Consider the following 19,516-nt stretch of genomic DNA (forward strand, 5'->3'; position numbering starts at 1 on the left):
TGTAATCAAACATTAGGTTAATTTTACTATACAGGTCTAAAATGAACATTCCGTTTCTTATGGCATGAATGATCGAGTAAAGCAATAGTTATTAAAGTATCGAGGACCTCATGCAGAACTGATGGTAATTGTAAAATAAAAAATACGCCAAATCTCTGTACAGTAAATCTAAACGACAAGTCATGGCCTTCAGTTGTGAAGACATGAACAAACTACCATCTTAAAGTTTCAGACCGAGGAAAGGGCACAACAAACTAAACAAAGATCTTAAAAGAATAAATAAAGTTGTACCAATGTGTCACTGACAGGATATAACCCACATTCTAAAGACATGAAAGAATCATCAAGTTTTGATGTAGCCATCACTTAATTACACATTTCCAGGACAAACTTTATGAAACATAATATACTTTACTGAAGACAACCAGATTCATAGTGGAAGCTGTCATCAAAGTGTGACGGTGATCGAACAGTAATATGAAGTATACAATTAATCCTTCCCTTTTCTTGAAAGTGGCAACCAGTGTAGATTTAGTTAGTTCAAAGTGGCAACTACAATTGTACCTTGCTCTCACAGCTTCTTCATATGATAACTCATGGGTAGTGTTAAGATGCTATAAGTTCGTGACCATCGATATTCGATAATGACGTGTTCCTACGTGTAAATAGGAAAATCATAATGGTGTTCGAGTGATCTAGATTATGGACATCTAAGTCTGTAAATCTGTAGAGAAACATATTGATTCTCTGTCAGAGTGATTAAAGGCCGTGAGGTCTTTAATTTTGAAAGGAATGAAAGTTTTAAGTAAGTCAATGAGTGCCAATACTGCATCAGTTTTCAAAGACCCCAATGTAGAAAAAACATTGTCTACTATACATGACAAATATATTGTCGTACCAGCAGACAAAGCCCAAAACAACATTGTTTTTGTCTGCAAAACGTTTTACATCCAATGTTTATTATCAGAGGTAGACATAGAAAATAAACAGCAGTGATAAGACCTATACTGCCTCTACACTTTCCAAAGAAGAGATTGTGAAAAACCATAAATCTGTGCTAACTTCTTTTGGTCTCTCTACCAATACGATGATTGTGATTTACCGTCTATGTACTGAATTTCTAAACTCCACAAGAATCCATACAAACAACGTTACATAGCTGGATCTGCAAAATGTACCACCAAACCTCTTTCAAAACTTTTAACTTCTATACTCACATCTGTCAAAGAGGGTCTGCAGTCCTACCACAATACTTGTTATCCCCGTAGTAGTATTAATGTAATGTGGATCCTGAAAAATTCGAAAGATCTTCTGGAGACCATCAGATCAAGACTATTGACAGAATATGATAGCATTAAAACCTGTGTTTTTTCAACACTGTATACTTCTATACCCTAATACTCAGTTAAAATCCCGACTTGAAAACATTATACATCCTTGTTTTTCAAATAAGATAGTACACCTAGATTCAAATATATAGTTCTTGGTAGAGATTCCTCATACTTTATAAGAACTAATTCCAAATCATTTTCTAAATATACCGAAGATGTTTACAAAATGCTGGAATATATATTTATCCACTGTGGTGGACTTGTTCTTCAACAAACGGTCGGCTTTCCAATGGGAACAAATTGTGATCTTCTACTTGCTGACCTATTCCTCCTTCACCGTTCTGAGAATGACTTTATAGCTGATCTGATCCGAAATAAAGAATATCGTTTAGCTAGATCCTTTAATTCCGGTTTCCGCTATTTGGATGCTGTATTATCTTTAAACAATCGCACTCTCCAAAGAAGTATAAAATAGTGGAAAACCATAAATGTGTGCTATCCTCTTATGGTCTCTCTACCAAAGACGATGATTGTGATCTACCGACTATGTCCTGGATTCTTAACTCCACAAGAATCCATACAAATAACGCTACACAGCTGGATCTGCAAATATGTACCATCGAACATCCGTCAAAACTTTAATTTACATACTCAGAGCTGTCAAAGAGGTTGTCCTCTTACTCATGTTGTGTATTTATTCAATGTGGATCCTGAAAAATTCGTAAGATCTTCTAGAAACTCTCAATTCAAGATTAATAACAAAATTCAATAGCATTAAAACCTATGAATTTTCAACTCTTTATTCTTGTATTCCCCTTACTACGTTAAAATCCCGACTCAAATCAGTATACATCGTTGTTACTCCAAAAAAGACTGTTCACCTAAATACACCTAGATACATGTAGTTCTTGGTAGAGATTCCTCATACTTTGTAAAAACATTTCTAATCATCTTCCAAATATACCGAAGAGGATGTTTTCAAAATGCTGGAATTTGTCCAGTGTGGTGGATGCGTTTTTCAACAAATGGTTGGCATTCCAATGGGAACAAATTGTGCTCTTCTACTTGCTGACCTATTCCTTCACTCTATGAGACTGATTTATAGTTCATCTGGTCCAGAAGAAGGAAAATCGTTTAGCTAGATCCCTTTATCTCAGTTTTCGTTATAACGATGGCGTATTATTGTTTAGCAATCCTAGTTTCGGAGATTTGATACATCGCATCTACCCCAAAGAACTTGAGATAAAAGATACTACAGACACTGTGAAGATTAGCCTCATATCTTGACCTACGCTTAGAGATGTAAGGTATGGGAAAACTATTGACCAATCTATACGACAAACGCGATGACTTTTTATTCCGAATTGTCAACTTTCCTTTCATCGCTAACAACATCCCTTCAGCACCTTCGTATGAAGTTTTCATATCACAACTCATACATTATGCCAGAGTTTGCCGAAACTATGCATAATTTTTGTATCGCGCTAAACAAATAGGCTTCTGGAACAGGGTTATGTTGCTACAAAATCGTCATCATGGACTCGTGGATCGTTACAGTATATCCATTTGCGCCATGAAACCTGATTTGTTCAACGTGTCATAGTTTTCCTTTCCTGTTTTGTATACCCCGGACTTGACTTTTTATGAACAACTGGGCCAGTGGTTCTAGAAAAGCAGAGGACGCTTACTCTACTGGTGCACCTGGTCCATGCACCCAGATTTTAGTGGAGTCCGAGTTACTCACTTGCTTTTGTTACTTTGTATGTATTATTTTAGTTACTTAATGTTGTTTATGTCTGCTTTCCATGTCTGGTCTTTGTCTCTTGATTACATTTTTTTATTACCACTAGAACTTTGGTTCCCTTGATTACTCTTACATCATTGAGATATTTGAAATGACAGGGAAACTGCGTGCAACCTCTGTCATGTATTAACTTTATTCAAGAGAGACGAGTGTTTTCTATATTTTCTTTAGAGGTAGGAAGTTTTTTTAATTTCAAAAAGAAATAAACAAGGTCAGCAAATACCAAACTATCTAAGCTTGATATACTGTGTTGATATCAGTTCCAGCAGATTCTTAACTTACAACTGATAGATAATTAGACAGATCGATAGATAGATATATGAACTAATTAATGCTGTGAAACTATAATAATAGATAAACAACAACACAAACATAAAAAGACCATGAAAATCTATTTATCACAGATTTACAATTTTTTAAGTAATTGAGCGGCATAATATTTGGCTGTTTTTGCTGTATCAGTTACAATCAATGATTCAGTGGATTGGAAGCGAGTCGCACGACCATCTAATGTATAGGTGATGTAATTTGTTGAGAAGTAAACTCCTCCTTCAGTTTTCATTGACATGTAATCATACTCAACCTGTAAAAATAAAATTTTAAATGTAAATCTACGATGATGTTTTACTATGAAAAATTACAGTAAAATCTGCTCAAGTCGTTCATATTCTTGACCAAATGTTTATTTTCTTATCAGATGCTATTTAAACTGTGTTGAAATGCACACACTAGTATGAGCGCAGAATATTAAGCGTTCTGTTAAATCAGTTTTCACTGTAATAGGATATTGTGTTTGTTTAAATTACTGCATGAAAAAAAATCATTTTTGTGTTTATCTTTTATTAATATAATTTATATTCAATGTGAAAATGTATTTCATTTTAATCACCAAAGTCATATACATGCAAAGTAGTAAGTAGAGCAATGAAGCGTTTTGAACTGGTTTTTGTATTGTAGCGAATTAATGCTTGGTAACAGGTTATATCGAGCATATTCTTAGGCACTATTTTGTTAAATCTAACAAATACTAGAATCTTCAACAAATATATCAATTTATTGACGCACTGATATCAATAATAAGATTTTTATAATAAATACACAAGTGATAAAAAAAAAATGTTAGGACGCCCCTTTTTAATATAACGGAAATGGGATACGGAGTTCATAAATATTCATATCAGGTCGGGTCACTACGTCATTAATCCATAATATATGTAAATAAGTTAGGTACAGATGAAATTCAACAGATCTCAACTCTTTAACTGAATTTTGTTTATATAGCCCCAATTTTAGCAGTGTCGGGGAATACCATTGGCTCTAACGACATGGCCTAGAAAGAAAACTTCTTTTTGGAATATGAAGTATTTTTTAACCCAGCCCGAGAAATTCTATCAAGAATCTGTTAAAATCACATATCATATCCTTCAACTGAATTTGAAAAAAAAACTATGATGTCATAAAAAAAAAACTAAACTACGTATGGCAAGGTCAAGAGTTGAGAACCAAGTATTGCCCCTCAATGCATCTAAGCATGAGTCTGTTCTCTCAAGTGGAAAACTATCTTTTACCGAACGGTCATTTACCTTACGGAAATCAATACAAATTCTCAATGAAGAATCTATTTTTCGTACCACAACTTTGAGCAAACTTCCACTGAGGGTGTGCAAACTCCGGGGGGTGGAGGGAGTAAGGACAGGCGTATGACGCCACTTTTTAGCATTTTAACAATATCATCAATAACTTCTTTTCCTATTGGCATGGGTATACTATGGAGATCTTGCTAGGTAGGGAATTGTAGTATTTATTTTATGTTGCATAACGCCCGTTTTCCTCTAATCACTTTTTTTGGCAAAGGCTGATGAATATGTAGATAGGACAGTTTTAACTTCCCAACAATGTTCTTTGTCAAGATTCCCTTGATAATTTTCAAGTACTATTTTCATGTGCTCTGGGAGTTCGTTTTGAATGACTGAATTAAAGTCTTCTATATTGCTGTAAGAGCACATACTGCGCTTGCAACACACATAATTTTATATAATATCTGGGGAGAATCTGTTACATTCGTGGTCCTAAGAGGCAGATTTTCTCTCTTGAATGTCTCAATAGTCTTTCCCACAAGTATACCCCTACTTTTTAAAATTTCACTAGTATTAAGTTTAAAGGTTGCACTGTAAGGAAGGTTGACGACTGGTTTACCCTGTATCACAGTTTTATTATTTTGGGGGGTGGTGACCCTTTCATGAATAGATATTTTAAATAAAGTAGGTATTTAGCTCTAAAGACAACAGGGGGTAATTTTTCAAATATTTTGGTGTTAAGGACACACATTAAAACTTCTGTGTCAATAAAACTATGAAACACAGGATTAAAAAAAAATCATTTTTCATTAAAAAGACCATCATGTTCATAGCTTTTTACATTTAAAATGTTGGGTCCCTGATTTTCAATTTCCTCTGATGAAAGTTGATTGTCACTTTCAGCGCTTGAAAGTTTCCTTTGATCCCGGAATTATTTGAGCATTAGCATGATGCATGTTTAATAGGTTCATTTTTGACAATACCAAAGTTCTACCTTTTAACTTTATGCATTTGGCTTGCATGGAATATATTATCATTATGATTGGGTTCATGGTCTTCATTAATATTTAAGGTATATTGGTTTTGAGGCACTGGTGTACTATAACCACAACAGGGGTGTAGCTAGGCCTGTTTTGGTTGTACGCAAAATAACGGCAAGGGGTCTTAGGGGGTCGCTCAAGGCCCCCAGTGAGTCCGGCAAGGCAAAGCCCTGAGGGAAACTCCTGAATTTTAACGATTTTGGAGCCAGTTTTTCAGAGCCTATACTACGTTCATGGTATGCATATGTGATAAATAACCTTTATTTCATCTTTAAAATGTGTGTCTTTATTTTTGTTACTTTTTCCGAAAGTACGCAACTGCGTATTTGCGTATAGGCAGCTACTGCACAATTTCTAAAATTCTCAGACACAGGATGTGCATTTTTTTATTTATTCATGTAACTTCCGATAGGTTGATCTATCCTGTGGTTACCCTTTTGGGTTTGACATTGGGGTTTACTCACACTTTTAATGAGCTTTTGCTCGTCCCTTTTGGGTTTTCACACTCAAATTTCATGTGGCCTGGTTTTTGGCAGTAAAAACATACCCCCTTGGTCTTGTTACCCTGGTAAAATGGAAGAGTAACCAAGGTAACCATTGAGAGAGCATTGCAAGTCGTTGTCATGAAGGGTAACTCTAATGTTCTTAAAGCTAAGTCATCTAATATTTCTTTCTACCTTTTCGGATATGCTTTGCGTAGTAGCTTTTTATTTTATTTTCTCCGAATAAAAGTAATAAGTCGGTTAAATTTCTCTCTGTCTTCGAATTCTATTGTCAAGCTTTTGAATAACTCTGATTCTCAGGGGCAGATTGCTTTGATAAAGCTTCAATAAGCTCTTCGTAACTAATTTCTGTAGTCAATATTCCCAAGTAGCCCTACATGCAGCACCATCCATACACGAAATGAGGGCTAAAGTTTTTGTTTTGTATGTCCAGTTGTAAAGTTTTGCCACAGAATCAAAGTATCTTTTAAAATCCACATAGTCTGACCTTCCATCATAATTTTTGGGTTGCCTTTAGCCTATGACTTTTGGCGTTTTTGTTTGTCATCCTAGTTGTTGCACTGATTTAGTAGGTAGGAGCGTTTTAATTGGAATGGGTCTTGATATAATATTTTCATTTGAACATGACACACTTGTGTTTATGTCATTATCTTTGGACAGGTATGTTTAACTGTCGTTATTTTACTTTCTGTTTTATCTATAAGTGACTCAATTACACATATAACGCCAGAGTGGTGTGTTTATTCTGTTAAATCTAGACTTTCAGTTTTACTTCTAGTTTCATCTAATTTTCTGTCCACACTTAACCATTGATTTTGAAGCCTTTCAATTCTAGCATTGTTAAACTCTAAATATTTGTCAAATTTACCTTTGGTCTCATTATGATTTGTGTTTACATAGTTAACCACACCTAAAATAATATTGACTCGCAAATCATCCATTGGTATTGAAAGGAGAGGTGAAGCTAAATTTTCATTTATTATTTCAGGGGTTTGCTCCTCTGGTAAAGGAGATTCACTAACATTTGACACATTTTAATGATTATCCTCAAGATCAATTTTACTCTGGTGTTCACTCATTTTGATTATTCACAATACAGAGAAAACAATTTAATTAGCTATTTCAGAGTTGTTTTTGTTAAAGTTTATCCGTAACCCCACCACTGCCACCAATTGTAGCATTTCGGAATGGTCATTCAAAACTGGATTATGTGAGATAGCGAATTAAACATTGGTAGCTGGTTCTATCAAGCATATTCTTAAGCACTGGTTCGTTAAAAATAACAAATATTAGAATCTTAAGCAAGGAATGGGAAACAGTGAGGAAGAACAATATCATAAACATATAGTATAATTAATACAATGTACAACAATAGATAAATATCAATATCAACGCGTTGGCTGACAGTCATTACCAACAATACGAATAATAAAAAAAAACTTTGAATGATTACATGCCAGCTTGAAACAAATAGTGAACAAAATAACAACCTAACCCTTAAACGTTACAGTAGTACAGGATGGTGGTTGTATCCCCTGATGGAATAATATAAATTATGTTATAACAATCCTTTCATTTTAAGGGTTTCTCAAACTGATAGAACGTTCAGAAACCAAGGTCAAAAGAAATGAGTTTTGTATCGATAACATAAAAAAATACACAAAAAGGAACGATATGCTGTTGTTATAATCTACCATTACTATGAATAGACCAAACTTACTTTTGTTACCAATGTATGTGTACGTAGAATCTCGTATACATGTTGAAGTCTTCTTACAGTATTAGAAGCATTCTTTTGTGCATTGATGGAAGAAGACCCACACACTAAAAAGAATACATATATACAAATCGCGAACGTTTACGAGAAACGATGGGAAAACAGTAAAATGCTTATGAAAGAGTAATCAAGAGAACAAAGGTTATAGCGGTAATCAAAAGAATGTAATCCAGGGACAAAGACCAGACATGGAAAACAGACATACACAACAAAGAACATAAAGTAACTAAAATCATACATACAAAGTAACAAAAGTAAATGAGCAACTCGGACTCCACTAAAAACTGTGAGCATGGACCAGGTGTACCGGTAGGGTAAGCGTCCTCTGCTTCTAGAAACACCCACCGAGTTGCTCATAAAAAGTCAAGTCCGGGGTAGACAAACGAGGAAAGGAAAACTATGACCCATTGAATAAATCAGTTTTCATGGTGCTGATGGATACACCATAACGATCCACGAGTTCATGATGACGACCATAAAACTTCTGTAGTGATGACTTCAATCTTGTAGCAACATAACCCTGTTCCAGAAGCCTATTTGTTAGAGTTCTAGCGCGATACCAAAAGTCTGCGTAGTTTCGGCAAGCTCTGGCATAACGTATGAGTTGTGATATGAACACTCCATACGCAGGAGCCGAAGGGATGTTGCCACAGATGAAAGGAAAGTTGACAATTCTGAATGAAAAGTCACCACTTTTGTCGTAAAGTTTGGTCAATAGTTTTCCCTTACCATCGATTTCTAAGCGTAGGTCAAGATATGAGGCTGACTTCACAGTGTCTGTAGTATCCTTTATCTCAAGTACTTTTGGGTTGATGCGATATAACAATGTACCAATGAATGTGTACGTAGAGTCTCGTATACATGTTCAAGTCTTTAGTATTAGAAGCAGTCTTTCGTGCATTGATGGAAGAAGACCCACACACTGAAAAAAATACAAAATACAAATCGCGAACGTTTACGAGAAACAAGAAATCTCACACTTTAAATACCAATATGAAAAACGTAAAGGTTTTAAGTACATTGGGAGAATAGATATTTTTTTAGGTACATATAATCCTGTTTTCTCGTTTTATTTCATTTAACGTTATTCACTCCTAACTTGTCATGAACACTTCAAATGTACAATAGTTCATTCTATTGAATCATCATAACGATTCCACTAAAACAGGTCAATGTAGTTTGAACACTTCGATTACTATTGATGTTCTTAAATATTTGATACTATAAAGCGGAATCATTAACTACATATAGCAGCCAATAATAGGTAGCAGTAAGTTATCGAATCTTACCTTGTAATAGATTTCGATATTTCAAATCTTGGACTCTCATGTGATGTTAACTTTGACGTCACTGGTGATTTAGAGTAGAAATACATAGGACCACAACAATTGTTATTTTGAAATAGATTTTCAAAATCTATTAAAAAAACCAACTATTTTTAAAATCTTTATTATATATTTGCGAATCAAATAGATTTAATGAAAAAGTAAAGTATGAATAGTCCTAAATAAGCAGCAAACTTACTTTGCTCATATTTTTTTCTAGTTCATTTTGACGTCACAAGATTTCCAACTTAAGTATTACTTACATAGGACACAATAAATGTATCACTTAGATTGTAAAATTACCTGGAACTAGCACTTGTTCTCTGCTGTGTTTGTTAGGATCGACGGTGTCACAGATCGGACAAGATTGATGACATCTTTTCCCAAAAATGTCTACAAATATACATGCAGGATTGTAACATACGATTGCAATGTAGCAATTTTCACTTTATATATTTTCGATAACAAAAAAGACGCGAAAAACACCTACTTAAATATGGTCTGCTGAATTACCACAATGCCCTTACCTATATTTCAAACTTCTTGTTAATAATTATTTCACACGATCAGGCAAGATAAACGATACATATAGCACGTTCTGAGTTATAACTTATTAAAAAATATATATTGATACATGTGCGATCTATCATCCTTTTTTAAGGAGTATGATAATCTTTTAATTTATTGCTTAGGATCTGTTTTATTTGACCAATGTTAAATAATATCTTTATATCTACTCGATATTGTCTGTTTTGTTGCTCCTCAAATAAAAACCAGTTGAAGTTGATTTAAAGATATTTTGTTACATTTTAGTGCTTAAAACTATATGAATAAATTTTTGGGAGTATCATTTATGAGCATGTGTGTACCAGTTAGTACTCTGGTATGCTGAATAACATTGACATTATACTCACGTTTTATTGCACTGCCTACAGAGTTTACAGCATGGTTTATTTCATCAACGACAGTTCTATAAGACAAAAGCATTGCATAGAAGCACATACGATGTGAGGCAAGTGCATCTAAAAAAGACAAATTCTGTGCCAAAAAAGTGAGTGCGTTCTTTGACTGCCTACTCTGTTTCGTCTATCCCGAACATTACATTTTATGAGCAACTTGGCGGATGTTTCTAGAAAAACAGAGGACGCGTCGCCTACCCTTGCACAATTATATATAAAATTCAATTAACAACTCGTTTTGGTTTTGTTTTCATTAAAAAGTTTAAAGTCATATAGATGCATGCTAATACTGGATCAAATCACAGTTGAAATATGTTTGCCTCTGAACTTAAATTTCTTAATAACTTCCCTAGAGCCTTTAGATCCACTTGAATTAACAAAAAAAGAGGATAGTTTTGTTACATTTTGTCATTATCAAAATATTGAACGTTTTTCCAGTCCCTGCAATCAATGAAGTTCTACTAGATTTCCCTTTAACCAGGAATGCTTGTAACACCGTCCTTAAACATGAATAGATATACAGTTAAACCTGCCTTAGTGACTACATGTATCAGTATGTAGTAATTACATGTCTTATTGACTACATGTATCTGTTTTCAGTGATAACATGTCTTAAAAGACTGGTTGAAGTATCCCTCGTAATGCGTTTTATTGACAATTAATCTGTATGTGAAGACAATCTTTCATTTAGAACCATATTTGGCTCTGTCTTGAAAGGTCACTTAAGACAGGTTTGACTTTATATTGACAAAGGAATTTGTTTATGGTTTGTGATCGATTTGACTTACCCAGTAATTAAGTTATCGATGACGAAATTTAACCTTAGACATTAGAAGCACGGAGCGCCTGATTTTAGTCTGACATAAATATTTGACCCGTTACCGAGTAAGGATCTTTACTTGTTTCGTATATTTAACCAAAGCAAAATGTTTATTCGTTTAGATCATGTCTTAATGTTTTCTTAAATTATGAAGAAAAAATAAATAAACAAGTTGATGTAAAACTATAAAAAATGCATTTTTTTCTGAATATGGTGTTTCTAGAAAAGCAGAGGACGCTTACCCTACCGGTGCACCTGGTCCATGCTCACAGTTTTTAGTGGAGTCCGAGTTGCTCATTTGTTTTTGTTACTTTGTATGTATGATTTTAGTTACTTTATGTTCTTTGTTGTGTATGTCTGTTTTCCATGTCTGGTCTTTGTCCCTGGATTACATTCTTTTGATTACCGTTATAACCTTGGTTCCCTTGATTACTCTTTAAATAATTTTTTAAATCAATATATTCAATTTCGTCTGCTTACAGATTACACCTGCCTCATATTACATAAGCAAGTAGATTATTTAGTGACACGTGTGGAAATTCTATCAACACCCGGTCCAATGCACCAATCAGTAATCTGCATTTTTTCGGAATAGTTCAATTCTATAATTAAATAATTATACAACTTTGCTTGTAAAGTTGATCTTTTTACTTACGGTTTGCAAATATCGTTTTGACATGATTTACAACTAGCAATAGCTGTATTAAGTTTATTTTCACAGTCTGATACAAGTCTTTTTTGCTCTGTAAGGGTTTGATTCACTTTTCCAACAATAAGCTGTAACAGATCTCGTCTGACCTCTACGTCTAGTTCTGAATGATAAAAATAATTGAATTATTACACTTACAAGAAATGGTTGTATGAATGAACTGCTACTTATCGGTCATTTTCTGCACTGAATGTAACCTTACCAGACATACATAAACAAAACTTAAGTTGTAATTGTTTTCAGTAATTATCGTAACTGTCCATAACATTAACAAATGTCGGTGACTTTGTATGAACTTTCATAAATCAGTCTTGGTACTTGATACGCAATGTATATATTCACTTTTTTATTCTTTCCATCATTTATTCCATATATTATCAAGTATTACTTACTGTGCAGAGTAAAATCGTCGAGAGTTGACAAAGCATCTGAAAATGAGAGTTGGCTGATCGAAACAATAAGAAGAATAGAACGTAGCATTGTATACTAAGATTGTTAATGTACTTATCAAAAGTAAAGGTGACACCTATGTCTTATCTCTCTTATCATTTGTACTACGTCATTTTAGTTAGAAATTTGTTAGATATGCCTTGAATCAGTTCACGAATAGACTTAGATATGTATGTACCATTCATATTAAAATGTAATTATATCGAGCCTGGTCCAGTGGACATTAAAAAGATCACATCACAATATGACAATTCAGTACATTATATATTAATTCTTCGTCCGTAACTTGATTCAGTCCATGATATTGGAGTTATATATCATTCATACCGATCAGGAAACACATGAAAACTTCACTTTAAAATCCTACTTAAATATGAGTTATTTTTGTAGAGACATTTATAGCTATGAATGTAATAATCTCAAACCAAAGTAAATAAGGAAGAGATGACGGAACAACAAGACAGTAATGAATAAAGCAACTGGAAAATGACAGTTTGGACGTGAACTATCTTGGGAATGAGAGAAAGTGTAGCAAACAAAGTCTTGGTCTTTCATAGGAAATGGCCCATATTGTATGGGTAGTGTTAAATATAGGTATATACTTTAAGAACGAACACCCCGAGATGTTCATTTACCCTTCCAGAGCACCCGAATTACCCTGTTTTCGTTTGATTCGTGCTGATATTTTTTCTGCATGTACTTTTTAGTTCTTTTGTTTGTGTTCTGCGATCTGTAATTTGTCTATTGTTCTTTTACCGCCCTAGCTTAATATTCCCACGAATGTTCTCTGGTTTCACTACTGCTATTTCTTCTTGAAGCCGCATACAATAAACTTAACATTCGGATAAACACCGATAAGAGCATTTTTTACAACGTGTGACAGACTTTAATGGAAAGATCCATCATAAAACATATGGTAATCAAATGAAAACACACAAATAACCTAATCATCAGGGGTATGTCAAATATTCTTAATGTCAGCGCAATAATGAACCAATGTTATTATTCATTACAACAGTTCGAATAAACGTTGTTTTTGAAACACTTGATCAGTAATTCAGGTGAAAAAAAAATGATGTCCTATGTCAACTTGGTAAGAAAAACGTTGGTGTCCTATCATGGTTTTCTTTTTATTTGAAAATATATATTAACACATACAGTGTATTAAAGAGCTTACAAAGGAGGTATTGATATAAAGCTATTTCTATTTTAATACATACAGTTATTCCAATTACAATGAATTATATTAAATAATTGTATTTTCTATTCCATTTATATGTTGTATAATATTTTTGTTATAATAGTTATTTTTTTTTAAAAGTTAATAAAAAATTTACTTCCTAATATTTGTTCGTACAAAATGTGTTCTATGGATATTATCAGTAAAAACAGTGGTGTCCCAACAGAAGCATTACATAAAAAAAGTATCTGTCCAACTGCTATTTGCACTGGGCCTATGTGGCGATAAATTTTGACCGGTCCCTAATGTCATAAAATTTAGTATCTGTTCTTTAAACTAATATATTTCGTATATCTTACTTTCTAGAATGTATATGTGATACAAAAAACTACATGGAAGTCGCGTAACAACTTCAATAGCCATCAAAGAACATTAAATTGTTCTTTCTCCTCAAGTTTTAAAGATATCAAACACTAATTCATGTAGAAGTAGGATCTAATTTATAGTTGCGTAAATGGTGAGCAAAATACCTGTTACAAGATCGGGGACAATGAGGGTCAACACGTTAAATAATAGAGAAAAACAAAAAACAAACAACAAAACAAACAACAACAAAAACAAACAAACAAACAAACAAACATCCCCCCAAAAAACAAAAAAAAACCAAACAAAACAATACAAATACAATAAAGCAAAATCCAATTAACAAAAACGAAACAAAGAAAAACATGCTGACTCTGACATACAAACAATTACCGAAAAAAAAAAAAACATGGAACTAAATTGAATAAAAACATTTAGTATACATCAACACTTTTTGAAAAAGTAATCAAGGGAACCAAGGTCATAGCGGTAATCAAAAGAATGTAATCCAGGGACAAAGACCAGTCATGGAAAACACACACACACAACAAAGAACATAAAGTAACTGAAATCATACATACAAAGTAACAAAAGTAAATGAGCAGCTGGGAATCTCTAGGTAAATCAATCTGATTGGGTGTAGATGGTGGATTTATAGTCTTTTGTAATTGCTATAATATTCGCAAACATTATTTGAAAACTAATCATCTGACATTCAAGTTTTCCTATGTAATTTAATATAATCATCCTCATTATATCTTTTTTTTATACTCCGATGATTTCTTTAAGGACCAACATGTTTTAAGTAAAATCAAGGATTAACGCGAAATCCAAAGCTCAAGTTCTATGAGACATCGGAGAAACTAGAGCCAATATTTAATAATAATTGACTACTGAAAAAAAAACGTGTTGAAGTTTTGATTTGGAAATCTCTTGAGTACAAACGAATACTAAAGGCTATTTCAGACTGCTGACCAATCATAAAACATATATTTATTTTTGAGATCAATATACTTTCTCTGGCATTATTTGATGATCCTTTTAGAAAAAGCTGTCTAAATGGCTTGGATTGCAACTAATAGAGATAATCATGTCTCTCCGTCAGCAAATGAATTGTGATATTTCAGTACTATTACATGTAAATGACATGCAAAGATAATAGGTTGGAATAAAGAAGGGGGAACTGATATTTTGAATTATGTATTGGTATACGTGTGACTGATAAAATGATACTGCATCCAATGTTATTCGATATGTGCATTATGAAAAAAACTTAACAAATATAAATAGTTAAACCAAAAAGTTATTAAATATTAAATAAAATCATTTAAATAAAATAATGAAATCATAGAAAAAAAAAAACAATAGATAACACTTGCATTAAATCACATACCATGGAGAAATAACCAAAATACGACAGGAAGTTGATAATTCCTGACTTGTTAATTGGGAATAAATATATGAAGGATTAGCTTTATGTTCGTTAGTCAATTTCTTGCTCTATGGTAAACTTTTCCTGTTAATGAACACATAAATGAAAAACTGTCGTTATAAATATTAAAAAAAACTGTCGTTATAAATATTTAAGATGCAGTTGCAAGATAATTAAATGACTTATTTCGGGCGAAAATACCAATCTGTTTCCTTATTTCCTTAACGGCTATAACCTTGGTTCCCTTGATTACTCTGAACAAATTGCACATTTTCACAAAATAATCATATGAAGACCTATCTAATTAAAGTTTGAAAAAATATATGACTTGATTGCATCATAAGGATTAGTTACGTCTTTGTCTCCAAAATAGTAACGATTATTTATTGAAAATTCGTTACATGCATGAAAATAAGAGCTTGTGATTAACTCCAGATGTAAAAAAATATACATTTCAAATATTAAAATCTGAACAATTTGTTTTGTAAGTGCGAGCAGTTTTTACGGAGTCCTTCATCAAAAATTATTCTTGGACCCTAAGATTATATATTCTGTTATTTTGCGCATAGATATACCAGGTAACTGATCTGCATGTTTCTTGATGGAAATTGTACTCTGAAGCCGGTCATAACGTCATGGCTTGTCAGATAGGATATATACAATTTTCTGTATGTTTTTCTAATGGAGTTAGCAATCATATAAGCACCTATGGACTTGGCTTATGACTAAATTCAAGCACTATTGTTCAAATTGCTTTTATGAAATAAAAGCTCATTATTAGGATCGAAAATGATCTCAAGTCAAATGTTTTCCATAAAATTTCCCAAGATTAACATTCATGTAAAAACAGTTTGATTCTTTATTTAGAAAACTATGGCAGCTGAAACAATACAAACTTGTTATCTATCTGAAACTGTCTGCTTTATAATGATATCATTTGTTTATTGATACTACTATCAATTGAATTTTCTCGGCCTATGCAATTTTGTGCTTTTATGCGAGTCATAGGTATGAAATAAAAACAAAATCCATTCGTAACCAGTTTTTGTCTTTATCAAAATACGGCTTATACTTTTCGTCTTCTTAATTGGTCAAATCTTAATACAATCTGTATAACATATAAATACATTACATACTTTCCTTGTGATGAAAGTATTTTTTATCTATAGCTCGCCAAAAATGTAAGTAACAGAAATTGTGTTTTTATAGGATGGATTATTTTGAATTTAAAAATAAGTAATTTTGCTATAATGTATAACAGTCATTTTTCAAAGAAATGCTGTGAGAAAATCATCAATGTCTTTCTGGTCTTCTACTAAAACACTCACTGTGGAAACATTTATTATGGTCGCAGAATTTGAATGAAAATATAACAGTGATTATTTATGCTTCAATACATAGCATTTGACGCAAACTTTTCTGAGAAATGACACTTCCCGTGGAGTGTTCATATTACAACTCATACGTTATGCCGGAGATTGCCGTAACTACGCAGACTTTTTGTATCGCGCTAGAACTCTAACAAATAGGCTTCTGGAACAGGGTCATGTTGCTGCAAGATTGAAGTCATCACAACAGAAGTTTTATGGTCGTCATCATGAATTCGTGGATCGTTATGGTGTATCGATGAAAACTGATTTATTCAACGGGTCATAGTTTTTCTTTCCTTTTGTCTACCCCGGACTTGGATTTTCATGCAACTTGGCGGCTGTTTCTAGAAAAGCAGAGAACGCTTACCCTACCGGTGCACATGGTCCATGCTCCCAGTTTCCAGTGGAGTTCGAGTTGCTCATTTGCATTTGTTACTCAGTATGTATGATATTAGTTACTATACGTCCTTTGTTGTGTATGTCTGTTTTCCATGTCTGGTCTTCGTCCCTGCATTGCATTCTTTTTGATTACCGCTATAACCTTGGTTCCCTTGATTACTCTTTCCCTTCTTACGCCGTTTCAGAATAGCTATATATGAAGTATGGGTTGACCTATTTCATGCACGTTTTGCTTTAACCAGTGACCAGTTTCTTAAAATATAAGAGAATTCGCATGTTTTTCAAGGTATTACATACTTTTGAGAAAGATAATGTTTTGGTTACATATATTTATTCAGGTTCAGAATGTTAGTTACCTAATTGTTTTCGAGTAACAATTGAAACTTTACCAGACAATGACATACATTTTAGAAAATTGTCCTGAAAATTGAGTTTGTTTTGATTTTAACGGAAATATAAACATCAGTTACATGTAGTATTTACTAATACATGAAGTAATATGTATTAATTATCTAGATTCGTGTAAGGTGTGTAGACAGCTTTGAGATATATAAAATAGCAGTCGAACAACTATTTCACTATATTATATGGTTAACCCATATTTCTGCTTGCTTAGAAATTTTCTATTTCTAGAGAGACGGCATTATTTCTTGAATTTTGTTTTGCAGATTTGTCACGAGTATGAAAAAAACCAATGATGCGTTGTAGAACTCATGGGAAGCAGAATTAAAACAGATGTCTTTTATTTCAACTTTATTTTTATTTAACATTTATAAAATCCTAGTGAACCAATAAGAGCTTATATTTAATGGTACACATTGAATATCACTGACCGGCTTGTATGACTTTTTTGCTGATTTTTCATTCATAAAGTTATTTTAGTCAGTTAGCAATTATTGCAAAGCATAAACGTTTTTGCAGTGATTATATTATGTTTAACTAGTCTCTTATAGCTCATATTTTAGTCCTTCAATTTTAGTTTCCATTATATAGGTGATGTATTATCTCTGAATAATCGTACGACGATACACATTTTTCAGGCTCATACCTAGGCATTAACATGTACAAAGATAATTCAGGACGTTTGGAATCGAAACTTTATGAAAATTTTGCCTTGTTATACGGGCAGAGGACGCTTACAATACCGATGCACCTGGTTCATGCTCCCATGTTTTTATGGAGTCCGAGTTGCTCATTGCTTTTGTTTCTTTGTATGCGTTATTTTGGTTATTTCAAGTTCTTTGTTTTGTGTATCTGTTTTCCCTGTCTGGTGTTTAGCCTTGGATTGTTTTTTATTTCTGCTCGAATATTGATACCATTAGTTATTCTTTCTCCCTTTTTAGTGGCAATATACCAACATCTCCTGCCTGTGAGTATACATTTCACAGTTGATCCGTTATTGTCGAGCCTGTGAGTGATCTGTACACGGAAAATCTATGTAGAGAACAGATATTTTACAAACACTGGGAACAATTAAACCATTGATATTGTAGCGAGCACCGCGAAGCGGTGTGAGCTCTACGGTTATTACACATACTATCTAAATTTCCCTTAAGGTTCCCCAATATACTAACGAAAAAAAAGTCATGTCCCGGAAGTAACAAAAAGTGACTGTCCTTACGGAGAAAATTCATCGCTTCCTTAAATCAAACAAATAAAAATATATAGGTTAAGATTACGTTTCAGTAAAAATAAATTTATATTTTCTGATAGTTTTGGAGTCTTTCTCTATGTTTTTTTACTAATTAAAAGTTAATATGATGTTTTTAAAAAGTTCGTGAAACACGTGGATGTACGTACGTGTATCTTTGCTGTTCCACTGTCGCTGTTGTCAAGAACTTAACCCGCCTTGGAAAAAAACTCCGATTGTTTTATCCAAATCGAAGCATAGCTTTTCTAAGATAGGAAAGGAAATCATTTTCTTGTTTGGAATTTGCAGTTGTCGTCTGAATTTTGTTTACGTCACATGATATGTGTAAAATATTCCCACCATCCGTGGAGAACTGTAATATTTCCGATATCTGTACAGATTGATCTGACGGACCAAAACTGAAAATGACGTTGCTGGAGATGTCTTTAAGGGTTAAAATATGTTAAGTATAGCGAAATGCTATAAAGTTATCGACCATTTTGAGAGCGAGGGCAAAAGGGGTATGGAGTTGGTATTCTTGAAAAAAACTTTGTTTTCTCAAAAGTCATTCATTTATTGAAAAAAACTCCCCCATTGATTAACAAGACATATCTTTTAAATAAAAATAAAAAATATTACATTTGTAAAGCAAAAATTTCATGCGGGTCGACCCCCTCCACCCCAATTGATATGTCCTTTATTATTTAATTTAGCTCGAATCATGGTTCCCTCGATTACCCTCTAATCAGCAGCATTAGAACCGAAACACATAGAAAGATCTATATCTAAATATAAATTTGTGTACAAGAAGTATTCAAAACCAAAAATAGCGAAATTGGAAGCCAAT

At 33.1% G+C, this 19,516-nt stretch overlaps 1 protein-coding gene across 1 annotated transcript; it reads right to left on the reverse strand.

Moving 5' to 3' along the window:
• Positions 1-3,508: 3,508 nt before the first annotated feature.
• On the reverse strand, positions 3,509-12,383 carry LOC148618645 (uncharacterized). Its single transcript, XM_088577751.1, has 6 exons — positions 12,238-12,383; positions 11,792-11,948; positions 10,272-10,327; positions 9,661-9,750; positions 7,976-8,079; positions 3,509-3,718 (listed from the first exon to the last, which is right to left on the reverse strand). Exons 1-6 carry the CDS (start codon positions 12,323-12,325, stop codon positions 3,542-3,544), a joined length of 672 nt encoding a protein of 223 aa, XP_088433877.1. The 5' UTR covers positions 12,326-12,383; the 3' UTR covers positions 3,509-3,541.
• Between the last annotated feature and the right edge of the window lie 7,133 nt (positions 12,384-19,516).

The sequence above is a fragment of the Perna viridis genome, chromosome 4 (assembly GCF_037379345.1).
Source record: "Perna viridis isolate PV_CMFRI_1.1 ecotype Kerala chromosome 4, ASM3737934v1, whole genome shotgun sequence".
NCBI lineage: Eukaryota > Metazoa > Mollusca > Bivalvia > Mytilida > Mytilidae > Perna > Perna viridis.